The sequence below is a fragment of the Sturnus vulgaris genome, chromosome 27, assembly GCF_052056855.1.
Source record: "Sturnus vulgaris isolate bStuVul1 chromosome 27, bStuVul1.hap1, whole genome shotgun sequence".
Lineage (NCBI taxonomy): Eukaryota > Metazoa > Chordata > Aves > Passeriformes > Sturnidae > Sturnus > Sturnus vulgaris.
This window is the reverse complement of record NC_142269.1, coordinates 4,446,557-4,468,382: the sequence shown is the minus strand read 5'-3', so window position 1 is coordinate 4,468,382 and position 21,826 is coordinate 4,446,557. Positions and strand designations below refer to the sequence as shown.

The window sequence follows — 21,826 nt, the reverse complement described above, 5'->3', positions numbered from 1 at the left end:
AAGATGCTCCTCAGGACAAGTTTAACACCATTTTGTTTTTCCTAGTAGGGAATGGGATCTCTGTTTTCCCTTCTTTCCCAAGAATTCACCCCAAAGCGTGAGCTGGGCCCTCAGATTCCGGCTGAGGATCAAGTCCCACCTCTTTTCCAGTGGTTATGGCGCTGCTGGGAAAAGAGAACTCAGGTTTTCCTGGGAATAACCTCTTACAGGGCTGGTGAGAGTTGTCACAGAACATTTCCCCTTCCTGATATTCCACGAGCGAGGTCCAGCTGTATCCATGGCACCATTTTGCAGCTGGAAAACTGAAGCACAACCAGTTTTGTTTCCTGCCCCAAAAACACTCGGGAGTGACCCAGAAATGGCTGGGAACAGATTGTGGAAGGATTCCTGCAACAGGGAATTCCTGGGGAATGGTAACGTGTGGAATTGTGACCGGCCTAAAACCACAGACGTGTCTCCATGACTGAATTCCCGTTTTTACCAACCCCACGCAGTGAAAACGCTGCGTTTTAACCTCCCCGCTGTTCCACAATCCCCAAATCCGCAGCTTCGCAGCTGTTTTCCCTCCTTCCTACAGCCTGGGAGTGGCTGGAGAGTGCAAACCCCCCCGAAATGCCCTGGTTATCCCCCAAAACCACCAGGTGAGCCCCCGGAGTGGGGATGCTGACGATTCCCCGGGGATCTGGCGGCCGTGGCACAGCCGACATATGGCTCGAGCTGAGGAGCTGCTGCCGACAGATTTTTGGTTCGTTTTCCCAGAAAAACACGGATAAACACAGGCTCTTGCTGTTTCAAAACTGACTCATCATTTTCCTTAAACAAACAGCCAGATCCGGCGGCTCCCCGAGGCGGGAGAGGGCTCGGGGTGGGAATTGCCCTGCTGGAATTCCGCCTGGGGACGGAACAAGGACGGGACAATGCCGGTGACACCGCCACTCAGAGTGTCCCCAACCCCTCTGGAAGTGCCACCTTGTGCTTCACAAGGATGCCAGGAGGAGGAAACACACCTGAGCCCAAATTTGAGGAGTTTCAGGTAGGGATGCTGCTGCCCTGGTGGTGGTGGGGGGGGGGGGTTCCGAGGAGATTTGGACAATTCCTTTGGATTGCCGGGAATATCCACGGCTGGATGTTCATGGAGCTCGTCCTGGGAGCAGAGGGGGAGCCCGGGGAGCTGCAGCAGCGAGGAGGAGATGTCGCGATTGTGCTGCTCTCCCACGCAGTGCCAGGCAATGGTGCGCTCGCCTCCGCCCCCGGGCAGGATCCCGGCTGGAAGGGGCCCCCCCCAACTCTGCTCTGCCCCCCAAAAACACCCCTGGGATCCCCAGAGACCCTCCAGGATTTCATCCCCACTCAGGAGCAGCAGGGCACGGGCAGGATTGGGGTCGGGGGGAGCTTTTCCAGGCACGGGGGGCTCCGGGCTGGGGTCCCTGGGGTGACCCTGGTGTCCCTCCAAATGTCCCCTCGCTATGGAAGTGTCGCGGAGCTGGTGATGGATGGGGACCGAGGGTGGAAAATGTTCTGTCAGCTGTCCCTGGAGCCGGGATGGGAGCAGGAAAAGCCCCTCTGGAGTGGGGGGGGGGGGGGGGGGGGGGTGGGCGCAAAGGAATTTTTAATTTTCCAACAGCCGGAGGGAGCGGCACCCGCGGGGTGACAGCGCTGGGGGGGACTCAGCTGGGGACAGGGGACATCGGCTCCTCCATGCCGGGGTCCCTGGAGAGGGAGGATTGTCCCCAGAGTGTCTGGGATGGGGGACAGGGGACACTGTCCTGCCTGGAGAAGCCAGCGGGGTGCGGGGGTCCCTCCCTGTGGCACAGGGGGGCTCAGGGGAGGCTTTGGGAGGAAAAGCTGCATTTTTGGGGCAAGGGAGCGCTGGATTCCCAAACTGGCAGATCCCATTTGGGGATGGGGGCTGCTCCTTCCTGGGGTCCCCGTGACCTCCCCCCGGCTCTTTTTGGGGTCCCGCGAGTGTAAAGGCTGAGCGGGCAAACAGTGGGGCCCCCCCAATTTGGGGAGGGGGGGATCCTGAGCACCCCGTTTTTTGGGAAGGAGCCGCTGCGGGGGTGCCGCACCTGGGATCGGGGGGGGGGAGGGAAGGGGGGCGCATTCCCGCATCCCCCATCCCCCCCGGGAAGGCGGTGCGGGAGCGGCCGCCCATCCCTCGCCCCCCCTGCGCCATCCCCACTCCTCCTTCCTCCTCCTCCTCCTCCTCCTCCTCCTCCTGCCGCTCCGTCACCGCGGGGGCCAGGCCTGAGCTTCATCGTCATCGTCATCATCTTCCTCTGTGTGGTTCCCCCCCATCCACCCACCCATCCATCCCAAAATCCCGCCGAGCCCGGCGCTTCCATGGTGCGGGAAGGCGGCATGGCCCGGACCCCCTACAGCTCCACGCAGGACATCCAGATGGACGTCTTGGACAACGCCGCGCTCCAGGTGACACCCCCGCAGATTTGGGGGTCCAAAATTTGGCCGGGGAGGTGGGGGGGAAGGGAGGGGGGGGGGGCGGCATCGCCCGCACCCCCAGAGGGAACGGCGGGGGCGGGGGGTTCACCCCATGGAATTCCCCCCGTGCAATAGATGGGGCTCACCCCTTCCCCCCCAAATCCCCGCACTGGTATCGGGGTGATCCCGCCCTCCCAGCACCCCAAAAAGAAAGGGTGTCCTCCCCCAGAAGCCTCAGGGAGACCCCAAATTCAGCCCCCTCAGCTTCCCGATCCCCTGGGCTTCGCCCAGCAAAGAGGGCAGGTGGGTTTTTGGGGGGGTGTTGTGCCCACCCGGAAAGTTTGAGGAATTGGGAAAACTCTTGGGGTGCTCCCCCCACATTTCCCTCGGCTTGTCCCCTCTGGTTTGGGGGGATAGGGACGGTCCCATGGTCCCAGAGGGGTGGGGGGCACTGGGGACAGACCCCCCCCCCCCCTCCCCGTGCTCTTGGGGCGCTCCAACCAGGGTGGGGGGACAGTTTTTGGGGTGGGGGTTCCCAGGGTTTGGGGGCAGAGGGAGTCTCGTCGCTGAGCCCCAGCCCTGTGGGGGGGTCCTGGACCTAAAAATACCCAGCGTGGGGACCCCCCACCCCCGGGCTGGGTGGCAGCTGGGCCCAGCTGTCCCTCGGGGACACCGGGGAGGTGACAGCCCCGCTCTCCCCCAGCGCTTTCCCCCCTTTTACCTCCCCCAAGGGGAGGGAGCTGCCACAGGGGGGGCACGGGGACACCCCCACCTCCTGCAGCCCATCCCAGTCGGAGGGAGCGGAGTCCTGTGGGTGGGTGGGGGTGGGTGCCCACGCTGGGGGGGGGTCTCGGGCACTGGGGTGGTGGAGAGGGGCGTGGGGACCCCCCCACAGGTGTGTGTGTGGGGGCTCTTTGGGCTCGTCTGGGGGGAGCAGGAGTTTGGGGGCTGCTCCCCTAAATCTGCTCAGCCCCAGTGCGTCCCTCCCCGTGGGTTTGGGGTCGCAGCCCCCCAGTACTGCGACCCCCGGGGAGGGGCAGCCCCAATGCCATCCCATCCCATTATCCCATCCCTCGGGAGCGGGGTTTGGCTGAGCAGGGTGGGGGTGGGGGGGGTTGGAGCATCCCCGGCAGCGGGGGCTGGGGGTGCAGAGCTGCCCCCCGAGCTTTGTGGGGAGTTTTGGGGCTCCAGCGCTGCCCTGTCGCCCCCTCCCCTGTCCCCAGGGCAAGTACAGCAGGCGCAAGAGCCGCTTCAAGCGCTCGGACGGCAGCACCTCCTCCGACACCACCTCCAACAGCTTCGTCCGCCAGGTGAGGGGGTGAGGGGGGGCCCCGGCACTTTTTGGGGGGTCCCAGCGCTCCTTTTAGCCCCGGGAACTGAGGTGGGGTCACACCGAGCCAGGCCTGGCTGTGCCCTCCTCCTCTCTCTGCTCTGCCCTGGGTGCTGGAGGGCCCCAACCCCCCAAAAATTGCAGCCCCCTCCCATGGGTGCCCTGCCCCTCTTGGGGTGCCAGGGAAGGGTCACAGCCCTGGCATCCCCCAGCTGGCACCAAACCCTGTGGCTTGGCAGGGCCCCCCCTCCCTGAGCCCCCCCCTGGCCCCCACCCCCTGCCCGGCACTGGGCTAAATATACCCGGGGCTGAAACCTGAGCCCCCCCCGTGCCCAGCCCTGCGCCCGCCCCGCTCGCCCCCGGCCCTGCCACCATGGAGATCCCCGGCAAAGACCACCCCGCTGCCCCGGTGAGCGACCCCTCCCCACCCCAGAGCCCCCAGGACCCCCCATCCCCTCCCCTGCCCGCCCTGTCCCCAGCGCGGGGTCCCCTCGGCTCTCTGGTTGAGGGGGTCGTGCCCGGGCTCTGGTGACCCCCCCCCCCCCCCCCCCAAAATCCCGTCCGTGGGGCAGAAGGGGGGGCAGTGCCCCGTGGGTTTGGGGAGGGGGTCCGCGGGGGTGGGGGGGCTGTGCAAAGGGGCTGAGTGACCCCCAAATCCCCGGGGTTGGGAAAATAAGGAGTGGGGGTCCCACACCCCCAGGGGCTCTGGTGGGGCTGGGGGGGGATGTCCCACATGTCACCCACCCCGACCGGGCCGGGGCGCCCCTTGGGCGTCCCCGCTGTCGCTGGGGGGTGAGCAGGGGGTCCCCGATCCCACCCCAGCCTTGTCCCGGTGTGACCCCGAGTCTCCCCACATCTCCCTGTCCCCATGGCCCTGCGCTCCCGTGCTGGGGACAGCGCTGTCCCCCTGCTCTGCCGTGGCCTGGGGGACACTCGGGGGGGTCCCCGCTGCCTTCCCGGCTCTCGGAGAGGCCCCGGGCAGCGGGATGGGAGCGGGAGCCGGGCCGGTGTCACGTTCCCGGCCGGAGCGGTGACAACAGCTGCCGTGTCCCTCTCCTGCCGTGACCCCGGCGCGGTGGCTGCGGCCAGCCCCGGGTGGCTCCCAGTGGCCACGGGGATGGGCACCCAGTGAGAGCGTGCTGGGGTGGGGGGTCACAGAGCTGGAATTGGGGAGGGGATGGGTGGGCACAGGGTGGGCTGAGCCCCCTCCCCGCTGCCCCAGGGCTCGGCTGAGTCCTACACCAGCCGCCCCTCGGACTCGGATGTGTCGCTGGAGGAGGATCGGGAGGCGCTGCGCAAAGAGGCCGAGCGCCAGGCCATGGCTCAGCTGGAGAAAGCCAAGGTGGGACAGCCGGGATGGAGCCCCCAAAGCACCCCCGGCACCCCCTGACCCGGCACAGGCACCCCCTGTGCTCCCCATCCCCATTGCCCCGGTGCCACCGGGATCACGGGGAATGGCACTGGGAAGGCAGCGGGGTTTACTGGGAGGAGCTGGGAGCTTGGGTTCTCACCCTGGCTGAGTGTCCATCACGCTGCGGGGGTAATTAGCTAATGAGCCCCTCATTAGCTCCTGGCCGGGCTTGGGGTGACACCGGCGCCGGCACCTGCCTGGCTGGGGCAGGGTGAGGGCGTGGGATCTTCTTGTTTTGGGGTGGCAGAGGATGGAATCTCCCTGTTTTGGGGTGGCAGGGGGTGGAATCTCCCTGTTTTGGGGTGGTAGAGGATGGAATCTCCCTGTTTTGGGGTGGCAGGGGGCGGAATCTCCCTGTTTTGGGGTGGGATCTCCCCGTTTTGGGGCGGGGGGAGCTGCCCACCCCTCTCCCTTTGGCAGACGAAGCCGGTGGCGTTCGCCGTGCGCACCAACGTTGGCTACAACCCCTCGGCCACCGACGACGTGCCCGTGCAGGGCATGGCCATCTGCTTCGAGCCCAAGGACTTCCTGCACATCAAGGAGGTGGGAGCGGGCTGGGGGGGCTGGGGGGCAGCTCTGGGCTGGGTTTTTGGGGTGTTTTAAGGTGTTTTAAGGTGTTTTTCCCCCGAGCAGAAGTACAACAACGACTGGTGGATCGGGCGGCTGGTGAAGGAGGGCTGCGAGGTCGGCTTCATCCCCAGCCCCGTCAAGCTGGAGAACATGCGGCTGCTGCAGGAGCAGAAGATGAGGCAGAACCGCCTGAGCTCGAGGTGGGGCTCACCCTGATCCCCCTCCCCAGCTCTGCCCGGACCCCCCCCGCCCCCCCGCTCCTCCCCATCCCTCCCTCATCGTTCTCTCTGTGCTTCTCCCACGCAGCAAATCGGGTGACAACTCCAGCTCCAGCCTGGGCGATGTCGTGACAGGGACCCGCCGGCCCACGCCCCCGGCCAGCGGTAAGAGTGTCCCGGGTCCCCTCGGCAGCTCCGGCCTGGGGGTCCTTCCCATGGGTGACCCCTCCCCCCGGGTGCAGGCAGGGTGACCCCATCCCCCCGGGCTCCCTCTCCTCTTCTTCTCCTCCTCCACCCCCGTGCCCTTCCCAGCCTCTCCCCATCTCCATTTCCCCCCTTTTCCCATCGCCATTATCGCTGTTCTTCTCTCCCTGCCGTGCCGCGGCTCCGGCCGTCCCCAGGTGGCCTGGACATGCCTAGCTTTGCCTTTGATCCCGATGAGTTAGAGGAGGAGGAGGCCATGGAGACCCAGCGCTCCCCTAAGAGTAGCGTGAGCAGTGTCACCACCCCCCCCGCCCACAACAAGCGCATCCCTTTCTTTAGGAAGGTAACGGCCCCCGCCGGCCCCCGCCTCGCCTGCTGCACCCGCTGCCTGCCCTAACACTGCCGGGGGGCTGGGGGCACCCACGGGGGCTGGGGGCCACCCCATGGGGGCTGGAGGCCATCCTATGCTGGCTGGGAGCCACCCTATGGGGACTCCAGGTCACCCCATGTGGCTGGGGGTCACCCCATGGGGGCTGGAGGCCATCCCATGGGGGCTGGGGGTCACCCCTTGTGGGCTGGGGGTCACCCAATGGGGGCTGGGGGTCACGTGCTGCCCCGGTGGTGCAGCACGGGATGAGCCCTGCACCCGGGGGATAGTGCGGGGCTGACCCCTCCTGTTGTCAGTGGGATGGATCAGTCCATAGCTGACCCCTCCCCATTGTCAATGGGATGGATCAGTCCGTGCCTGTGATTCCCCCCAATCCGTGGGATGGATCAGTCCATGGCTGACCCCCTCCGTTGTCAATGGGATGGATCAGTCCATGGCTGTGATTCCCCCCCAGTCCATGGGATGGATCACCCCGTGGCTGTGATCCCCCCTCAGTCCATGGGATGGATCAGTCCATGGCTGTGATTCCCCCCCAGTCCATGGGATGGATCAGTCCGTGGCTATGACCCCCCCCCCCCCGCAAGTCCGTGGGATAGATCAGCCCGTGGCTGTGATCCCCCCTCAGTCCATGGGATGGATCAGTCCATGGCTGTGATCCACCCCCAGTTCATGGGATGGACCATTCCGTGTCTGTGATCCCCCCCAGTTCATGGGATGTACCATTCCGTTTCTGTGATCCCCCCCAGTTCATGGGATGGACCATTCCGTGTCTGTGATCCCCCCCCACGTCCGTGGGATGGATCAGTCCATGGCTGTGATTTTCCCCCCCGTCCATGAAATGGACCAGCCCGTGCCCCCCCTCCCGGTTGGCTCCCCCCGCAGTGTGCGCATGGTGTGTTCCAGCACGGCCGGTGTCTCATCCCCCCCGCGACTGAGAATGGACCATTCCTCCCCCCCAAACTGGGCATAAGCTGGGGGGGGTTCGGGCGCAACCACCACACGGGATGGGGGGGGGATCTGCAGGGAATTTTGGTACAATCAGCCTGGGGGGGTCCCAGCTGCCCCCCAAGCCCTGCAGAGCCCCCCTGGCACCCAAATCTACCCCAGAGGGAGCGACTGGGGCGTGACTGTCCCCAGGGTCACACACGTGTCACCGGGGCTGCCCCATGGGTCATACACATGGCTCTGGGCCATGGCTTGGGTCACACTCGTGTCCTTTGGGCACCCCGTCCGTGACACACGTGTCCCCTGGGTCACCTCTGGGTCACACATGTGTCCCTGGGTCACCTCTGGGTTACACACGTGTCCCCTGGGTCACCTCTGGGTCACACACACGTGTCCCCTGGGTCACCTCTGGGTTACACACACGTGTCCCCTGGGTCACCTCTGGGTCACACACACGTGTCCCCTGGGTCACCTCTGGGTCACACACATGTCCCTGGGTCACACATGTGTCCTTTGGGCACCCTGTCCATGACACACGTATCCCTGGGTCACCTCTGGGTCACCCATGTGCCACTGGGTCACATTCCAGGTGACACATGTGTCTTTAAGGTGCCCTGGGGGGGTCACACATGTGTCCCTGGATCACCCCTGGGTCACATCCGTGTCCCTGGGTCACACACACATGTCCCTGGCTCGCCCGGGAGGGGTCACACACATGTCCCTGGGTCATCTCTGGGTCACACACGTGTCCCTGAGTCACCCACCCGTGTCCCTGGGTCACCCTGGGGAGGTCACACACATGTCCCTGGGTCACCTTTGGATCACACGTGTCCCTGGCTCGCCCACAGGGGGTCACACACGTGTCGCTGGTCGCACACCCATGTCCCTGGGGGTCGCACACGTGTCCCTGGGTCACCTCTGGGTCACACCCATGTCCCTCGCTCAGCCTGGGGGTCACACCCGTGTCCCCGTGTCCCCGTGCCCGTGGCTAACACGCATGCCTTGTTTGTCTCCTCTCGCCCCCGGCCCCCGCGGCCCCTCGGGACGTAGCGAAGCAGAAGCAGAAGTCGGTGAGTAGCGCCAGGAGCCGGGGAGGGGGAGAGGGAGGGACACCCCCCGCTTGCAGCACCCCCAAAAACGCCCCAGAGCCACCCCTGTGGGGGCACAGCCGAGCGTGCCCCGTGTCCCCTCCCTGCCCCGGTGACACCCGGCTCTGTCCCCAGACCGAGCACGTGCCCCCGTACGACGTGGTGCCCTCCATGCGCCCCATCATCCTCGTGGGGCCGTCCCTGAAGGGCTACGAGGTGAGCAGGGGGGTGGGCGAGAGCTCGGGGGGCTCAGGGGGGGACCCCAGCCCCACATTGTCCCTCTGTCCCCGCTGTCCTTTCCCTCCCCCCCAGGTCACGGACATGATGCAGAAAGCGCTGTTTGATTTCCTGAAGCATCGCTTTGATGGCAGGTGAGGGAGGGGGCTGCAAGGCCGGGGACCCCTAAACCTGTGAGGGGACCCCTGAGCCCATGGAGGGACCCCTGAACCCATGGGAGACCCCTAAACCCACAGAGGGACCCCTAACCCCATAGAGGGACTCCTAAACTCATGGGAGACCCTTAAACCCATCGAGGATCCCTTAAACCCTCAGAGGGACCCCTAACCCTATAGAGGGACCTCTGAACTAATGGGGGACCCCTAAAACCACGAGGGGGCCCCTAAACCTATTGGGAGATCCCTAATCTCATTAGAAGGAGCCCCAATCTCACAGGAGGGAGCTGTAACCCCATAGAGGGACCCCAATTCCATAGAGGGACCCCTAATCCCATAGGAGGACCCCTAATCCCATAGGAGGACCCCTAATCCCATAGGGGGACCCCTAATCCCATAGGGGGACCCCTCATCCCATAGAGGGACCCCTAACCCCATGGGAGACCCCTAACCCCATAAGGGGAGCCGTAACCCCAGGAAAGACCCCTAAACCGATGGGGGACCCCTAATTCCATAAGGGGATCCCCAAACCCGCAGGAAAACCCTGAGCAGGGCGGGTCCAGCTCCTCCCTGTCCAGCAGTCCCGGGTGTGGGGTGTCAGGACGGGGGTGACACTGGGGTCCGGGGGTGGCTGTGGATGTGGGGGGGTCCCCCCGCTGTGCCCCCAGGATCTCCATCACACGAGTCACAGCCGACATCTCACTGGCCAAACGCTCCGTGCTCAACAACCCCAGCAAGCACACGATCATCGAGCGCTCCAGCACCCGCTCCAGCCTGGGTACGGCCCCCCCAGACCCCCCAAAACCCCGCGGGACCCCCCAAAACCCCGCGGGACCCCCCAAAACCCCGCGGGACCCCCCCAAGCCTCCATCTGTATCAGATCGCCCAGCCCGGGGTGCTCATCCCGCTCCTGGGGGGTGGGGGTGACTAATGGGGGACCCTGTGACTCAGTCACAGCCTCTCCTCTTCCTCCTCCTCCTTTTCCTCCTCCTCCTCCTCTTTTATCTTCTCTGTTGTGGTTTTTTTTTGTGTGTGGTTTTTTTTTTTTTCCTTTTTCTCTTTTCTTTCGGGGTTCTCCTCCCCTCCGCGCTGCCTCCTTCCTCCCCTGCTCCTGATACAGATGTCTTGGGTACGTAACCGGGACCCCCCCCCGGCAGCCCCGTCCTCCCCACCTGGCCCTGCCCAGGTGCTGTGACAGACTCTGAGGGTTGGGGACACCCTGGTGGCACTGCCGTGTCTGACCCCCCCCTCTCTGTGGTTTGGGGTGGGGGCGCTTTGCCGGTGTCACCTCCCTCCCGCAGTGCCCCTGTGGTGACACCGAGGTGGCCAAGCCTCAGGACAAGCCCCCTCCTGCTGCTGTCCCCCTCCCAGCCTGTCCCCTCACCCTGTCCCCGTGTCCCCACCCCCAGCCGAGGTGCAGAGCGAGACCGAGCGGATTTTCGAGCTGGCCCGGACGCTGCAGTTGGTGGCCCTGGATGCCGACACCATCAACCACCCGGCCCAGCTGGCCAAGACCTCCCTGGCCCCCATCATCGTCTACATCAAAATCACCTCCCCCAAGGTGGGTGCGGGTCCTGGCGTGGGCGTGGGCAGTGCCAGCCTCTCCCTGCCACGCTGAGGGGACCAGGCAGGGTCCGGCCATGTCCCCACGGCCACCCCAGGCTGTCCCCTCCTGCCCCCAGGTGCTGCAGCGGTTGGTGAAGTCCAGGGGGAAGTCTCAGGCCAAGCACCTCAATGTGCAGATGGTGGCCTCGGACAAGCTGGCACAGTGCCCGCCTGTGAGTGTGCCCCGGCCACCATGGTGCCACCCACCCTGACCCCCACCCTGACCCCCACCCTGACCTGCTCTGCCCACCCCCTGCCCAATATCTGCCCCCCATATCCCACAGATCCCCCCCTGTCCCATTGTCCCTGCCCTGTCCCATAGGCTCTGCCCCATATCCAGGTGCCCCCCTGTCCCATTGTCCCCACCTTGTGTCCCACTCTCCCCTCTCTGTCCCATTATTCCCACCCCGTGTCCCATTGTCCCCTCCCTGTCCCTTTGGCTCTGCCCGATGTCCAGCTGCCCCTCTTTGTCCCATTGTCCCCTCCCTACCCCATTGTCCCCACCCTGTCCTATAGGCTCTGCCCTGTATCCCATTGTCCCCTCCCAATGTCCAACTGCCCCTCCCCATCCCATTATCCCCATCCTGTGTCCCATTGTCCCCACCTTGTGTCCCTTTGGCTCTGCCCCATGTCCAGGTGCTCCTCCCTGTCCCATTATCCCCATCCTGTGTCCCATTGTCCCCACCCCATGTCCGGCTGCCCCTCTTTGTCCCATTTCCCCCGCCGTGTCCCGTTATCCCCACCCTGTATCCCATTGTCCCCACCCCATGTCCAACTGCCCCTCCCACCCCATTACCCCCTCCCTGCCGCCCCTGGCAGCCGTGTCCCTTTCCCAGGAGATGTTCGACATCGTTCTGGACGAGAACCAGCTGGAGGAGGCGTGCGAGCACCTGGCCGAGTACCTGGAGGCGTACTGGAAAGCCACGCACCCTCCGAGCAGCAACCCCCCGAACCCGCTGCTGAACCGCACCATGGCCACGGCCGCGCTGGCCGCCAGCCCCGCGCCCGTCTCCAACCTGCAGGTACAGGTGCTCACCTCCCTGCGCAGGAACCTCAACCTGTGGGGCCGCGAGGCCACCCCCAGCCCCCCCGGAGCCCTCGAGGAGCACGCGCTGTGAGGCGGCGGCGGGGACACCACGGGGGACACCACGGGGGACACAGGGGACACCCCCCAGCCCTCCCTCGGGAGAGCTCTGGGATCGGGGAGTCACAGCCCTCCAGGTGTGGGATTGTCCCTGGGGTCACCTGTCCTTGGATCAGGGTCACCTCAGGAGGTCACAGTTCCCCAGGTGTGGGACCATCCCTGGGGTCACCTGTCCCGGGATTAGGGTCACCCCAAAGGATTGTGGCACCCCCCCAGTTGTGTAATTGTCCCTGGAGTCACCTGTCCTAGGATCAGGGTCACCTCAGGGAGTCACAGCCCCCCAGGTGTGGGACTGTCCCTGAGGTCACCTGCTCCAGGGAGCTGTTCTGCATCCTGGGATTGGGGACACCAGGGGAACCACAATCCCCCAGGTGTGGGACCATCCCTGGGGTCACCTGTTCTGGGATTAGGGTCAACCCAAAGGACTGTGGCACCCCCCAGGTGTGGGATTGTCCCTTGGGTCACCTGTCCTGGGATCAGGGTCACCTCAGGAGGTCACAGTCTCCCAGGTGTGGGATTGTCCCTTGGGTCACCTGTCCTGGGATCAGGGTCACCCCAGGGGTCTGTGCCCCCCCCAGGTTTGGGATCGTCCCTGGGGTCACCTTCCCTGGGAACCTGCTCTCCACCCTGGGATTGGGGCCACCCCTGGGGTCAGAGTCACCCTGGGGGACCGTGGTCCCGAGGTGTGGGGTCACCTGTCCTGGGGACCCTGGGATTGGGGCAGCCCATGGGATTGAGGTCACCGTGGGGAACCACAGCCCCCCAGGAGTGGGGACCATCCCTGGGATTGCTCCTTCGGGAACCTGTGCCCCCCCAGGGGCCCCTGGTGTGGGGGATCTGTTCCTGGGGTCGGGGTCACCCCAGGGACCTGCTCCCGTTCCTGGATTGGGGCCATCACTGGGATCAGCCCTGGGGCTCTGGGACTGCTGCCAGCCCCACATTTGGGATCTCTTGGGAATCTGTGCCTCCTCCCAAGGCCTGGAGCTGCCCTGGGGATTGGGAACCCCCAGGATCTGCCTCTTCCAAAACCCACCCTGTGCCTTCCTGGGGAATGCTGGGGTGCCACATCCCCATTCCCACCCCTCTCTGGGGGAGCCGTGCTGGTGGCGAGAGTTTGGGGGTGTCCTGGGCGGGGGGCTCAGCTCCATCCCACCGTGGCCACTGCAGAGCTGATCCGGGGGTGGGGACAGAGGGGGGACACGTGTCCTGTGTTGTCTGTCGCTAAATCTTCCACTCCCCGCCCTGCAGCCCTGCTCCCCCTCCCCATTCCCGGTGTCCCCCCGGCTGAGCCCTGCTGCTGTCACCAGTGAGTGGCACGGGCAGGCCAGGCTGGCCAGGAGCGTGTGACCCCCTCCAGCCCCAGCTGACCCCCACTAACCCCCCACTAACCCCCCCGTGACCCCCCCAGACCCCTGCCCGTCCATCCCCGCATGGTGTGGTTGCTTCTCGCACCCAGGCTCCGTACCCGGAGGGGGAGCACGGCCGCCCCCGGCAGGGCCCGGGGGACTCGGGGGGTCGCGGGCAGGGCAGACCCCCCCCGGCCCCCACCCGGCCGGGTCCCCGCAGCCTGTCCCGCCAGGACACCTTCGACTCGGAGGCACCGGGCAGCCGGGACGGGACGGGCACGGAGCCCGGGGATTCCTGCTGCATGGACATCGAGATGGATCCCGTGGAGGAGGAGCCGCCGGGCACCCCCGGGGCCGGACCCCACCCGCCCCCCGGCTCCTGGGATGGGGCCGAGCCCGGCTGCGAGGGCCGGGGGCTGCGGGGACGAGCCAAGGGCCAGGAGCCCCTGGGCCAGAGCGATGGGGAGGGCTGGGGCCGGGACGTTTACATGCGTTAGGATAAGGGGGTGCGGGCAGGGGACCCCCCCCAGCGCTGGTTTTGGGGTGCGGGACAGCCCCGCTCGTTGCCTTTGTGCCCTCCCCGAGCCCGGCCAGCAGTGCCGTGGGGAGCCCCCCGCTTTGCCCTGGGGGGTCCCCACTCTGCCCCACTCTTCGCTGAGGGGGGTGGGGGTCTCCCCCATCCGCAGCCCCCCCGCATCTCGCGGTGCCTCGGGCCCTCCCTGCCCCGGCAGGGACAGCAAGTGACCAAAGGGGACCCGGCGTGTCCCCGTCCCCAGGGCACGGGGTGGGGGCCCTGCCCTGCCCGCTGGGTGCCCCCCGCTTCTCCATGGTGCTCTCGGCCACACCCGGCTGCGGGGACCCCCGGAGCTGGCCGTGGCGGTGGTGGGGAGGGGGGGGTCCCTGCCAAGCTGCCCCCCACCCACCCCAGCAGTGCCTGGCACTGCCCCCACAGCCCTTTCGGGGGGTGCATGCGTGTGCGGTGTGTGCAGGGCTTTGGGGGCTCCCCGCCGCCCCCGGCTGTGCCCCCCGAGGTGCCCGAGGCGGGGGGTGCGGTTTGCATGTGTTTGCCTTGGAGGGGCTCTGCCTGAATTGGGGGGTGGGGGGTGAATCTGAGCCAGTTTTGGGGGTCTAACCTGTGCTAACAGCTGCCCAGCCCTGGCCTGCCGTGGGGGGGGGGGTGGTCCCGCTGTCCTGGGACCGCCAGGCCTCGACCCCCCCCCCATTCCCCAGCCCCTCTCCCTTCCCGTTCCAACCCCCCCCCCCCCGTGCCTGTCCAGCCGTGTCCGTCTGTCCGTCCGTCCGTGAGCCTCTGTCCGTCCCCCCTTGGCCCCGCCCCGCCCCCCGGGGCACTGCCTTGTCCTGTGCCCGCCCCGGGGCGTCCCTTGTGCCCCCCAGCTCCGAGGGGTGACCCCATGTCCAGCTCTCACCGCGGGACGGGGCTTGTCCCACTTATGGGGCAGCCCCTTGCCCCCCACCCCCATCCCTGGGGGCAATGCTGGGGGTCCCCGGGGTCACTGCCTTACCCAGACCACCAGCCCAGGTCGGGGGGCTTGGGGGCACCCAGCTCTGCCGCTGCCAAGCCGCCACCCGTGTGTGCCTCAGTTTCCCCCTTTTTTTTTTTGGGGGGGGGAACTCGGTGTCACTGCCTGCCAAGTGCTTTTGAGCCCCCACTGCCCCAGCGCTCGCCCCCGTGGCGGCCACAATCCGGGCAGCGGGGCCCCCCCCGCGGGCAGAGGGACGTCCCGTATTTATGTCACTCCACAAACTTTTAATTTAAAGACCCGACAAAAATGTATTTTATTTATTTATTCTCGTTGATGTGTGTGTGTGTGTGTTGGGGATGGGGGGGGAGGGATTCGCCCCGCTCGCTTGGTTCTTTGTAATAAACATTTCGGTGAGACCTGAAACTTAAAACATTTTCGGTGCCCCGTGCCTGAACCTGCTGGGGGGGACACGGCGGGGGGACACGGCTGTGACCGGACACGGCTCAGCCCTGCTCGGGCAGGGATGGAGCTGGGACCTGCCCGGCTCCGGGGGAAGGGGCGAGGACCCCACGCGAGGGTCGGGAGGGGTTCCAGCCCCCCGGGGATGGGCTCAGCGCGGCGCTGGGCCGGGTTTATCGGCGCTCGGCCGGGTCCGGACACGCTGTGGACGCGCTGTGGACTCGCTATTTACAGAAAATAAATTACAACTCCGGCTCTCAGGGCTGCCGGCACCGCCACTCGCTCTTCTCCGGCAGGTACTCGAACTCCTTCCTGCGGACAACAGCACACGGTGACACCGGTGACACCTCAGCCATCCCCCCCGGGTGTCCCCCACGCCCCCCGCCCAGCCTGGCACCCCATACTCACTCTCTGGAGGGCACGGAGGGCCGGCAGACCAGCCCGGCCTGGCACGGGCACACTTGGTTGATGCTGAAGGCGAGTCCCCCGGGGGGGACGTGGCAGCTCTGGGCCAGTGCCAGGCGCCGCTGGCAAACGCGCTCCCCGTGCTGGCGAGCGCAGCAGCCGCCGGCCCCGCACTCCTCGTCCCGCTGGCACCGCGCTCCTGGTGGCACAGAAAGCGACATCAGGGGACCCGCACCCCGCAGTTCGGGGTGTCCTGTGTCCCCCCCATAGTTCAGGGTATGGGGGATGCAGTTTGGGGTATCCTGTGTCCCCCTATATCTTGGAGTGGTGATTTTGGGCGCAGTTTGGGGTGTCCTGTGTCCCCCCATAACTCAGGGTATGGGGGATGCAGTTTGGGGTATCCTGTGTCCCCCCATAGCTTGGAGTGGTGATTTTGGGCCCAGTTTGGAGTGTCCCATAACTCAGGAGATGGGGGATGCAGTTTGGGGTGTCCTGTGTCCCTCCATAGCTTGGAGTGGTGATTTTGGGCGCAGTTTGGGGTGTCCTGTATTCCTCCATAACTCAGGAGATGGGGGATGCAGTTTGGGGTGCTCTGTGTCCCCCCATAACTCAGGAGATGGGGGATGCAGTTTGGGGTGCCCTGTGTCCCCCCATAACTCAGGAGATGGGGGATGCAGTTTGGGGTGCCCTGTGTCCCCTCCAGCACCGCACCCCCCCGCTGTCCCTCGTGTCCCAGCCCCTCACTCACCGTCCTGCCCGGGGGGCACGGGCTGCTGGCATTTGCCGAACATGCAGACGAGGCCGTGGGCGCAGTGCGGGTCGTGGCGGCAGTAATGGCCCGCGGGCCGTGCGGGCAGGCACAGCCCGAAGTGCTCGTCACAAAAATGCCCGTGGGCACAGGGGGTGGCCGGGCTGCACGGGGTCACCTGCGGAGGAGGTGACACGGCACGTCAGGCGGGGGCCACACCTCATCCCACACCCCATTCATTCCTGACCCCCGAGACACGACAGAAATGGTGCAAACCCCCGTCTATTCACACGTTTGGTGTGGGGGGTGTTGGAGGGATTTTGGGGGACCTCCATCCGCAACCCTCAGCCTTTCCAGGATTTTTTTCTCGGGAAAAGAAAACCCAGCGGAGGGGCTAGGACAATACAGGGGGGCGGTGCGGACCCCTACAAAATTCCTGCTCCAGGTGAGGCTCGAACTCACAACCTCGGCATCGCTCGTGTACCGCCCTATAAGTACCGCGCGCTGACCGATTGCGCCACTGGAGCGCCCGGCGCCGCCCGGAGCCACCGCGCCCCCTGCCGGCCCCGCGGCCACCGGGCCCGAGTGACACCCCCGGGGCCCGAGTGACACCCCCGGGGCCCGAGTGACACCCCTGGCCACCACCGCACCCCCAGTGTCACCCCTGGGCCCGAGTGACACCCCCGGCCACCCCCAGGCCCGAGTGACACCCCTGGGCCCGAGTGACACCCCCGGCCACTACCGGGCCCCAGTGACACCCCCGGACCCGAGTGCCCATCCCGGCTACCACCGGACCCGAGTGTCACCCTCGGCCACCCCCGGACCCGAGTGTCCAGTCCTGGCCATCACCGGACCCCGTGTCCACCCCCGGATGGAGATGGACACCCCGTGTCCATTCCTGGCTGTAAACGGACCCCATGTCCATCCCGTCCACCACCGGGCCTGAGTGTCACCCCCGAGCCCGAGTGTCACCCCCGGCCACCACCGGACCCGAGTGTCCACTCCCGGCTCCTCCCCTCCAGAACATTTTGGGGTCACCGCGGGTCACATCGCCCCTCTGCAACCCCAGCTGACAGTGCTGGGTCTGAACCCCCCTTCTATCCCTGTGCCCACCCTGGCTTTGCAAATTCTGAGCCTGCCCTGGCTCCGGACCACCCTCGTACCCCTCCCACGACCCCTGAGCCCACCCTGGCTGTAAATTCTGCCCCCAAAGCCCCTGTGCCCATCCTGCTCCCACCCAGGCTACCAACCCAGCTCTGTGCCCACCCTGAGCCGTCTCCCATCCCTGCTGCCACCCTCTCCACGCTGTCCCCGCACCCCTGCTGTCCCCCAGGACCCCCTCACCCTCACCCCACTCCTCACCTCCTCCAGGTCCGCCCCGGGGCTCCTGCCCAGTGCGGCCGCATCTGGCGAGTGCTGGGGCAAGGAGAACATCCATGCCCAGAGGTGGCCGGCGGCGGGGGGCAGGAGCCAGGCGACGAGGCAGAGGATGGCCGGGGATGTCACCATGGTGCTGGCAGCGGTGCTGGCTGCTCGGTGGCCCGCGGGGTTTAAGTAGCCGCCGGCTATCTCGGCCCCTGCAGCTAAAACTGTTTGCCCACCTAATGGGGTGGGAGGAGGCAATCAGGGGTTAAGGGATTTACATAATTGCCAGCCTTCCCCTCGGGGGGGGCATCGGCCCCACAGCAAACACCCCCCCCGGGGCAGTCTGGCTCCGGCGCCAGCCGTGGGTCCAGCCTGGGGTGTCCTGTGTCCCCCCCATAGCTGGAAATGGTGATTTTGGGGGCAGTTTGGGGTGTCCTGTGTCCCCCCATAGCTCTGAGTGATTTTGGGGGCAGTTTGGGGTGTCCTGTGTCCCCCCATAGCTGGAAATGGTGATTTTGGGCGCAGTTTGGGGTGTCCTGTGTCCCCCCATAGCTGGAAATGGTGATTTTGGGGGCAGTTTGGGGTGTCCTCTGTCCCCCCATAGCTGGAAATGATGATTTTGGGCGCAGTTTGGGGTGTCCTGTGTCCCCCCCATAGCTTCGAGTGGTGATTTTGGGGGCAGTTTGGGGTGTCCTCTGTCCCCCCATAGCTGGAAATGGTGATTTTGGGCGCAGTTTGGAGTGTCCTGTGTCCCCTCAAAGTTCAGGGAGTGAGGGATGCAGTTTGGGGTGTCCTGTGTCCCCCCAACAGCTCGGAGTGATTTTGGGCGCAGTTTGGGGTTCCCTGTGTCCCCCCAACAGCTCGGAGTGATTTTGGGGGCAATTTAGGGTGCCCCCACAGCTCAGGGGGGCGGTGGGAGCAGTTTGGGGTGTCCCTGTGTCCCCTCTATAGCCTGGAGTGATTTTGGGCGCAGTTTTGAGTGTCCTGTGTACCCTCAAAGTTCAGGGGGTGGGGGATGCAGTTCGGGGTGTCCTGTGTCCCCCCATAGCTCAGGGAGGCTGTGGGTCCAGCCTGGGGTGTCCTTTGTCCCCCCTCCCCGTAGCTTGGAGTGATTTTGGGCGCAGTTTGGGGTGTTCTGTGTCCTCCCCCAACAGCTCGGAGTGATTTTGGGTGCAGTTTAGGGTGCCCCGTGTGCCCCCACAGCTCAGGGGGGCGGTGGGTGCAGTTTGGGGTGTCCTGTGTCCCCTCAAAGTTCAGGAGGTGAGGGATGCAGTTTGGGGTGTCCTGTGTGTCCCCCCTCCCCAATAGCTTGGAGTGACTTTGGGTGCAGTTTGGGGTGTCCTGTGTCCCTCCATAGCTCTGAGTGATTTTGGGGACAGTTTTGGGTGTCCTGTGTCCCCCCATAGCTCAGGGGGGCGTTGGGTGCAGTTTGGGGTGTCCTGTGTCCCCCCCACATCTCAGGAAGGGGGGTTGGGTGCAGTTTGGGACACTTTGTGTCCCCACCAGCCCCTCAGATCACCCACCCCGTATCTTGGGGATCCCCCGGGTCCCCCCACAGCTCGGGGGGCTGACCGGTACACTTTGGGGTACCCTGTGCCCCCCAGCCCTACAATTCCCTTTTTTCCCCCCTTTCCCGGAGCGGGGATGAGGAGGAAGCAGAGGGAAAAGCGGGGGGGCAAAGGCTGGGACCCCCAGAAGGGGCAGCGGTGGGCACAGGGCTGGCATGTGCCCCGTGTTTGTGTGTCCCCTGTGTCCCCATCCCCAGCCGGGGGTGACAGGATTGTCACCTTCCCTAACGCCCCCGCTAATGGGGTGCCAGCCCGGCCCGGCCCTTATCGCCCGGCCCTTATCGCGTCCCGCGGTCCCCCCCGGGCCGATCCCGCAGACAGTGTCACCTCCGTGTCCCCAAGCACGCGGGGGGCTCCCCCAGACCTCCCCAATACACTCCGGGTCCTTCCAGGCCGGGATCATTCCCAGTTCCCAGTGGGATTGGGGTTGGGGGGCTGTGGCATCACCCCGGGGGGGTTCGTCCCCAAAAGCAGCGAGGTCGGGACGGGAGCTGGCACTGGGGTGCACTGGGGGGGTCTGCGGGGATGTGGGGATCCCCCCACTCTCGGATCCCCCCCCTTGGCGACCCTTCCCGCTGCCCCCGTGCCTCAGTTTCCCCAGCTGGGAAACGCGAGGTTGAGGGGTGGCACAGGGACAAGTGGGGTGACCCCAAATTTTTCTCCCGGTGTTCCGGGACTGGTCAATGCCCAGGACGAGCCGCCAGGATCCTCCCCCCCCTCTCCCCTCCTCGCCCCGCGTGTTTGCCCAGCGGCTTTGGGAGCAAATATTGACCCCGCTCCGGGACACATCACGGCCGCTGTCCCCATCCGTCCCCTGCTGGGCGCTCGCCCAGGGCGACATCTCCGGATAATCCCCCCCACCTTGGGCTCTGCTCCCCCCAAAACCCCCGCTCGGGCAGTTTGGGGGGGTCCCACGCACCCCCCAAACTCTGCGGGGACCGCATAGCCCAGACCGGCCGGGTGAACGCTGGGGGCTGCCCCGCGCTGCTCCAGGGGTTTTGGGGGGATTGGGGTGCCGTGACCCCCCCAGGGTCACTCGGGAGGAGAGAGGGGGGCGCTCAGGGGGGATTGGGGTGCCGTGACCCCCCCAGGGTCACTCGGGAGGAGAGAGGGGGGCGCTCGGGGGGGGGGAAGGAGCCTCTGCCGTGTCCCAGCAAGTGTGGGGACAATGGGATGGGGGTGTCCCTGGGGTGTCCGTGGGTGTGGGGGGTGTCCCTGGGTGGGAGGGGGTTCCGTGAATAGGGATGTCCGTGTTTGTGGGGTGTCCATGATTGAGGGGTGCCAGGGATTGAGGGGTGTCTGGGACTGAGGGGTACCAGGGATTGGGGGGGGTTCGTGGGTGTCTGGAATTGGGGGTGTCTGGGACTGAGGGGTGTCCGTGGGTGGGGATGTTTTGGATTGAGAGGTGTCCGTGTTTCGGGGGTGTCCCTGAGTGTGGGGTGTCCTTGGGTGCGTGCTTGTGTGGGTGGAGGGCTCCAATGGACACGGGGGTGTCCGTGATTGAGGGGTGCCAGTGTTTGTGGGGTGCCCGTCTGTGATTGGGGGTGTCTGGGGCTGAGGGGTGTCCGTATTTGTGGGGTGGGGTTTTTTTTGGGGCAGGTCACCGTGAGAGGGGTGCATCTGTGGTTGGGGGGTGTCCGTGGGTCGGGGTGTCTCTGACTGAGGGGTGTCTGTCTGTGATTGAGGGGTGTTTGGGATTGAGGGGTGTCTTGGATTGAGGGTATCTGTGCGTGTGGGGTGCCCGTGGTTGGGGGGTGTTCGTGGGTCGGGTGTCTGTGACTGAGGGGTGCCCGTGGTTCGGGGGTGCCCGTGGGTGTCTGTTTGTGTGGGTGGGGGGGTGTCCCTGACCAGGGGGTGACAATGGACGCGGTGTGACCATGGCTAGGGGATGTGTGCCCACGACCAGGGGGTGCCCGTGATTGAGGGGTGTCCGTGTTCGGGGGGTGTCCGTGTTTGGGGGGTGTCCGTGGGTGTGTGTTTATGTGGGTGGGGGGTATCAGTGACCAGGGGGTGCCCGTGATTGAGGGGTGCCCGTGGTTCGGGGGTGTCCGTGTTCGGGGGGTGTCCGTGTTTGGGGGGTGTCCGTGGGTGTGTGTTTATGTGGGTGGGGGGTATCAGTGACCAGGGGGTGCCCGTGATTGAGGGGTGCCCGTGGTTCGGGGGTGTCCGTGTTCGGGGGGTGTCCGTGTTTGGGGGGTGTCCGTGGGTGTGTGTTTATGTGGGTGGGGGGTATCAGTGACCAGGGGGTGGCAGTGCCCGGGGTGTCCGTGGCTCAGGGGGTGTCCCCAGCCCGGTGTCCCCTCCCCGGCGGTGACAGTGCTATTGGCGGCGGCGGGCAGCGCTCCGCAGCGGGGGTATAGCTCAGTGGTAGAGCATTTGACTGCAGATCAAGAGGTCCCCGGTTCAAATCCGGGTGCCCCCTCTTTTCCTCCCCATTTTGGGGGAGTCCACACTTTGTTTTTCTCACCCTTTTTATTTGCCCCCCAACACCCCAGCAGCGAGGGGAGGTCGAGTCCCGCCCCCCACGGCCCCCCCAGTCTTGGGTGTCCGCGCTGGGGCCGCCGCTTTGTTTTGGAGAAGGATGGACCCAGCTCTGGGGGATCCCCAAAAATATTCCTTTCCCCTTTTAATTCCTCATCTCCGAGCAGCCGCGGGGCCGCGGGACCCCCGCATTGTCCCCACGCCCCCCGGGGGGATGCGGGGCAGGGATGGGGGGG

At 65.9% G+C, this 21,826-nt stretch overlaps 1 protein-coding gene and 2 non-coding genes across 5 annotated transcripts; 2 read left to right on the top strand and 1 right to left on the bottom strand.

Annotated features, from left to right (window-relative positions):
• Positions 1 to 844: 844 nt before the first annotated feature.
• CACNB1 (calcium voltage-gated channel auxiliary subunit beta 1) lies at positions 845 to 14,994 on the top strand. Of its 3 annotated transcripts, XM_088179526.1 has the most exons (15): positions 845 to 1,033; positions 2,246 to 2,430; positions 3,663 to 3,749; positions 4,992 to 5,111; positions 5,601 to 5,723; positions 5,814 to 5,950; positions 6,057 to 6,133; positions 8,556 to 8,575; positions 8,729 to 8,809; positions 8,906 to 8,964; positions 9,654 to 9,763; positions 10,395 to 10,546; positions 10,668 to 10,763; positions 11,427 to 11,612; positions 13,191 to 14,994. In XM_088179526.1, exons 2-15 carry the CDS (start codon positions 2,344 to 2,346, stop codon positions 13,575 to 13,577), a joined length of 1,722 nt encoding a protein of 573 aa, XP_088035652.1. In that variant the 5' UTR covers positions 845 to 1,033; positions 2,246 to 2,343; the 3' UTR covers positions 13,578 to 14,994. The 3 variants fall into 3 exon arrangements, with proteins under 3 accessions (XP_088035652.1, XP_088035651.1, XP_088035653.1); XM_088179525.1 differs by lacking the exon at positions 845 to 1,033 and having other exon boundaries at positions 2,151 to 2,430; XM_088179527.1 differs by lacking the exons at positions 845 to 1,033; positions 8,556 to 8,575; positions 13,191 to 14,994 and adding an exon at positions 6,370 to 6,515 and having other exon boundaries at positions 2,152 to 2,430; positions 11,427 to 11,986.
• A 1,619-nt stretch (positions 14,995 to 16,613) lies between these two features.
• Positions 16,614 to 16,703, bottom strand: TRNAI-UAU (transfer RNA isoleucine (anticodon UAU)). The gene is given in 2 exon segments: positions 16,614 to 16,649; positions 16,666 to 16,703. It is a non-coding gene; the product is annotated as a tRNA-Ile (tRNA).
• A 4,756-nt stretch (positions 16,704 to 21,459) lies between these two features.
• On the top strand, positions 21,460 to 21,531 carry TRNAC-GCA (transfer RNA cysteine (anticodon GCA)). Its single transcript has one exon. It is a non-coding gene; the product is annotated as a tRNA-Cys (tRNA).
• Positions 21,532 to 21,826: the final 295 nt, after the last annotated feature.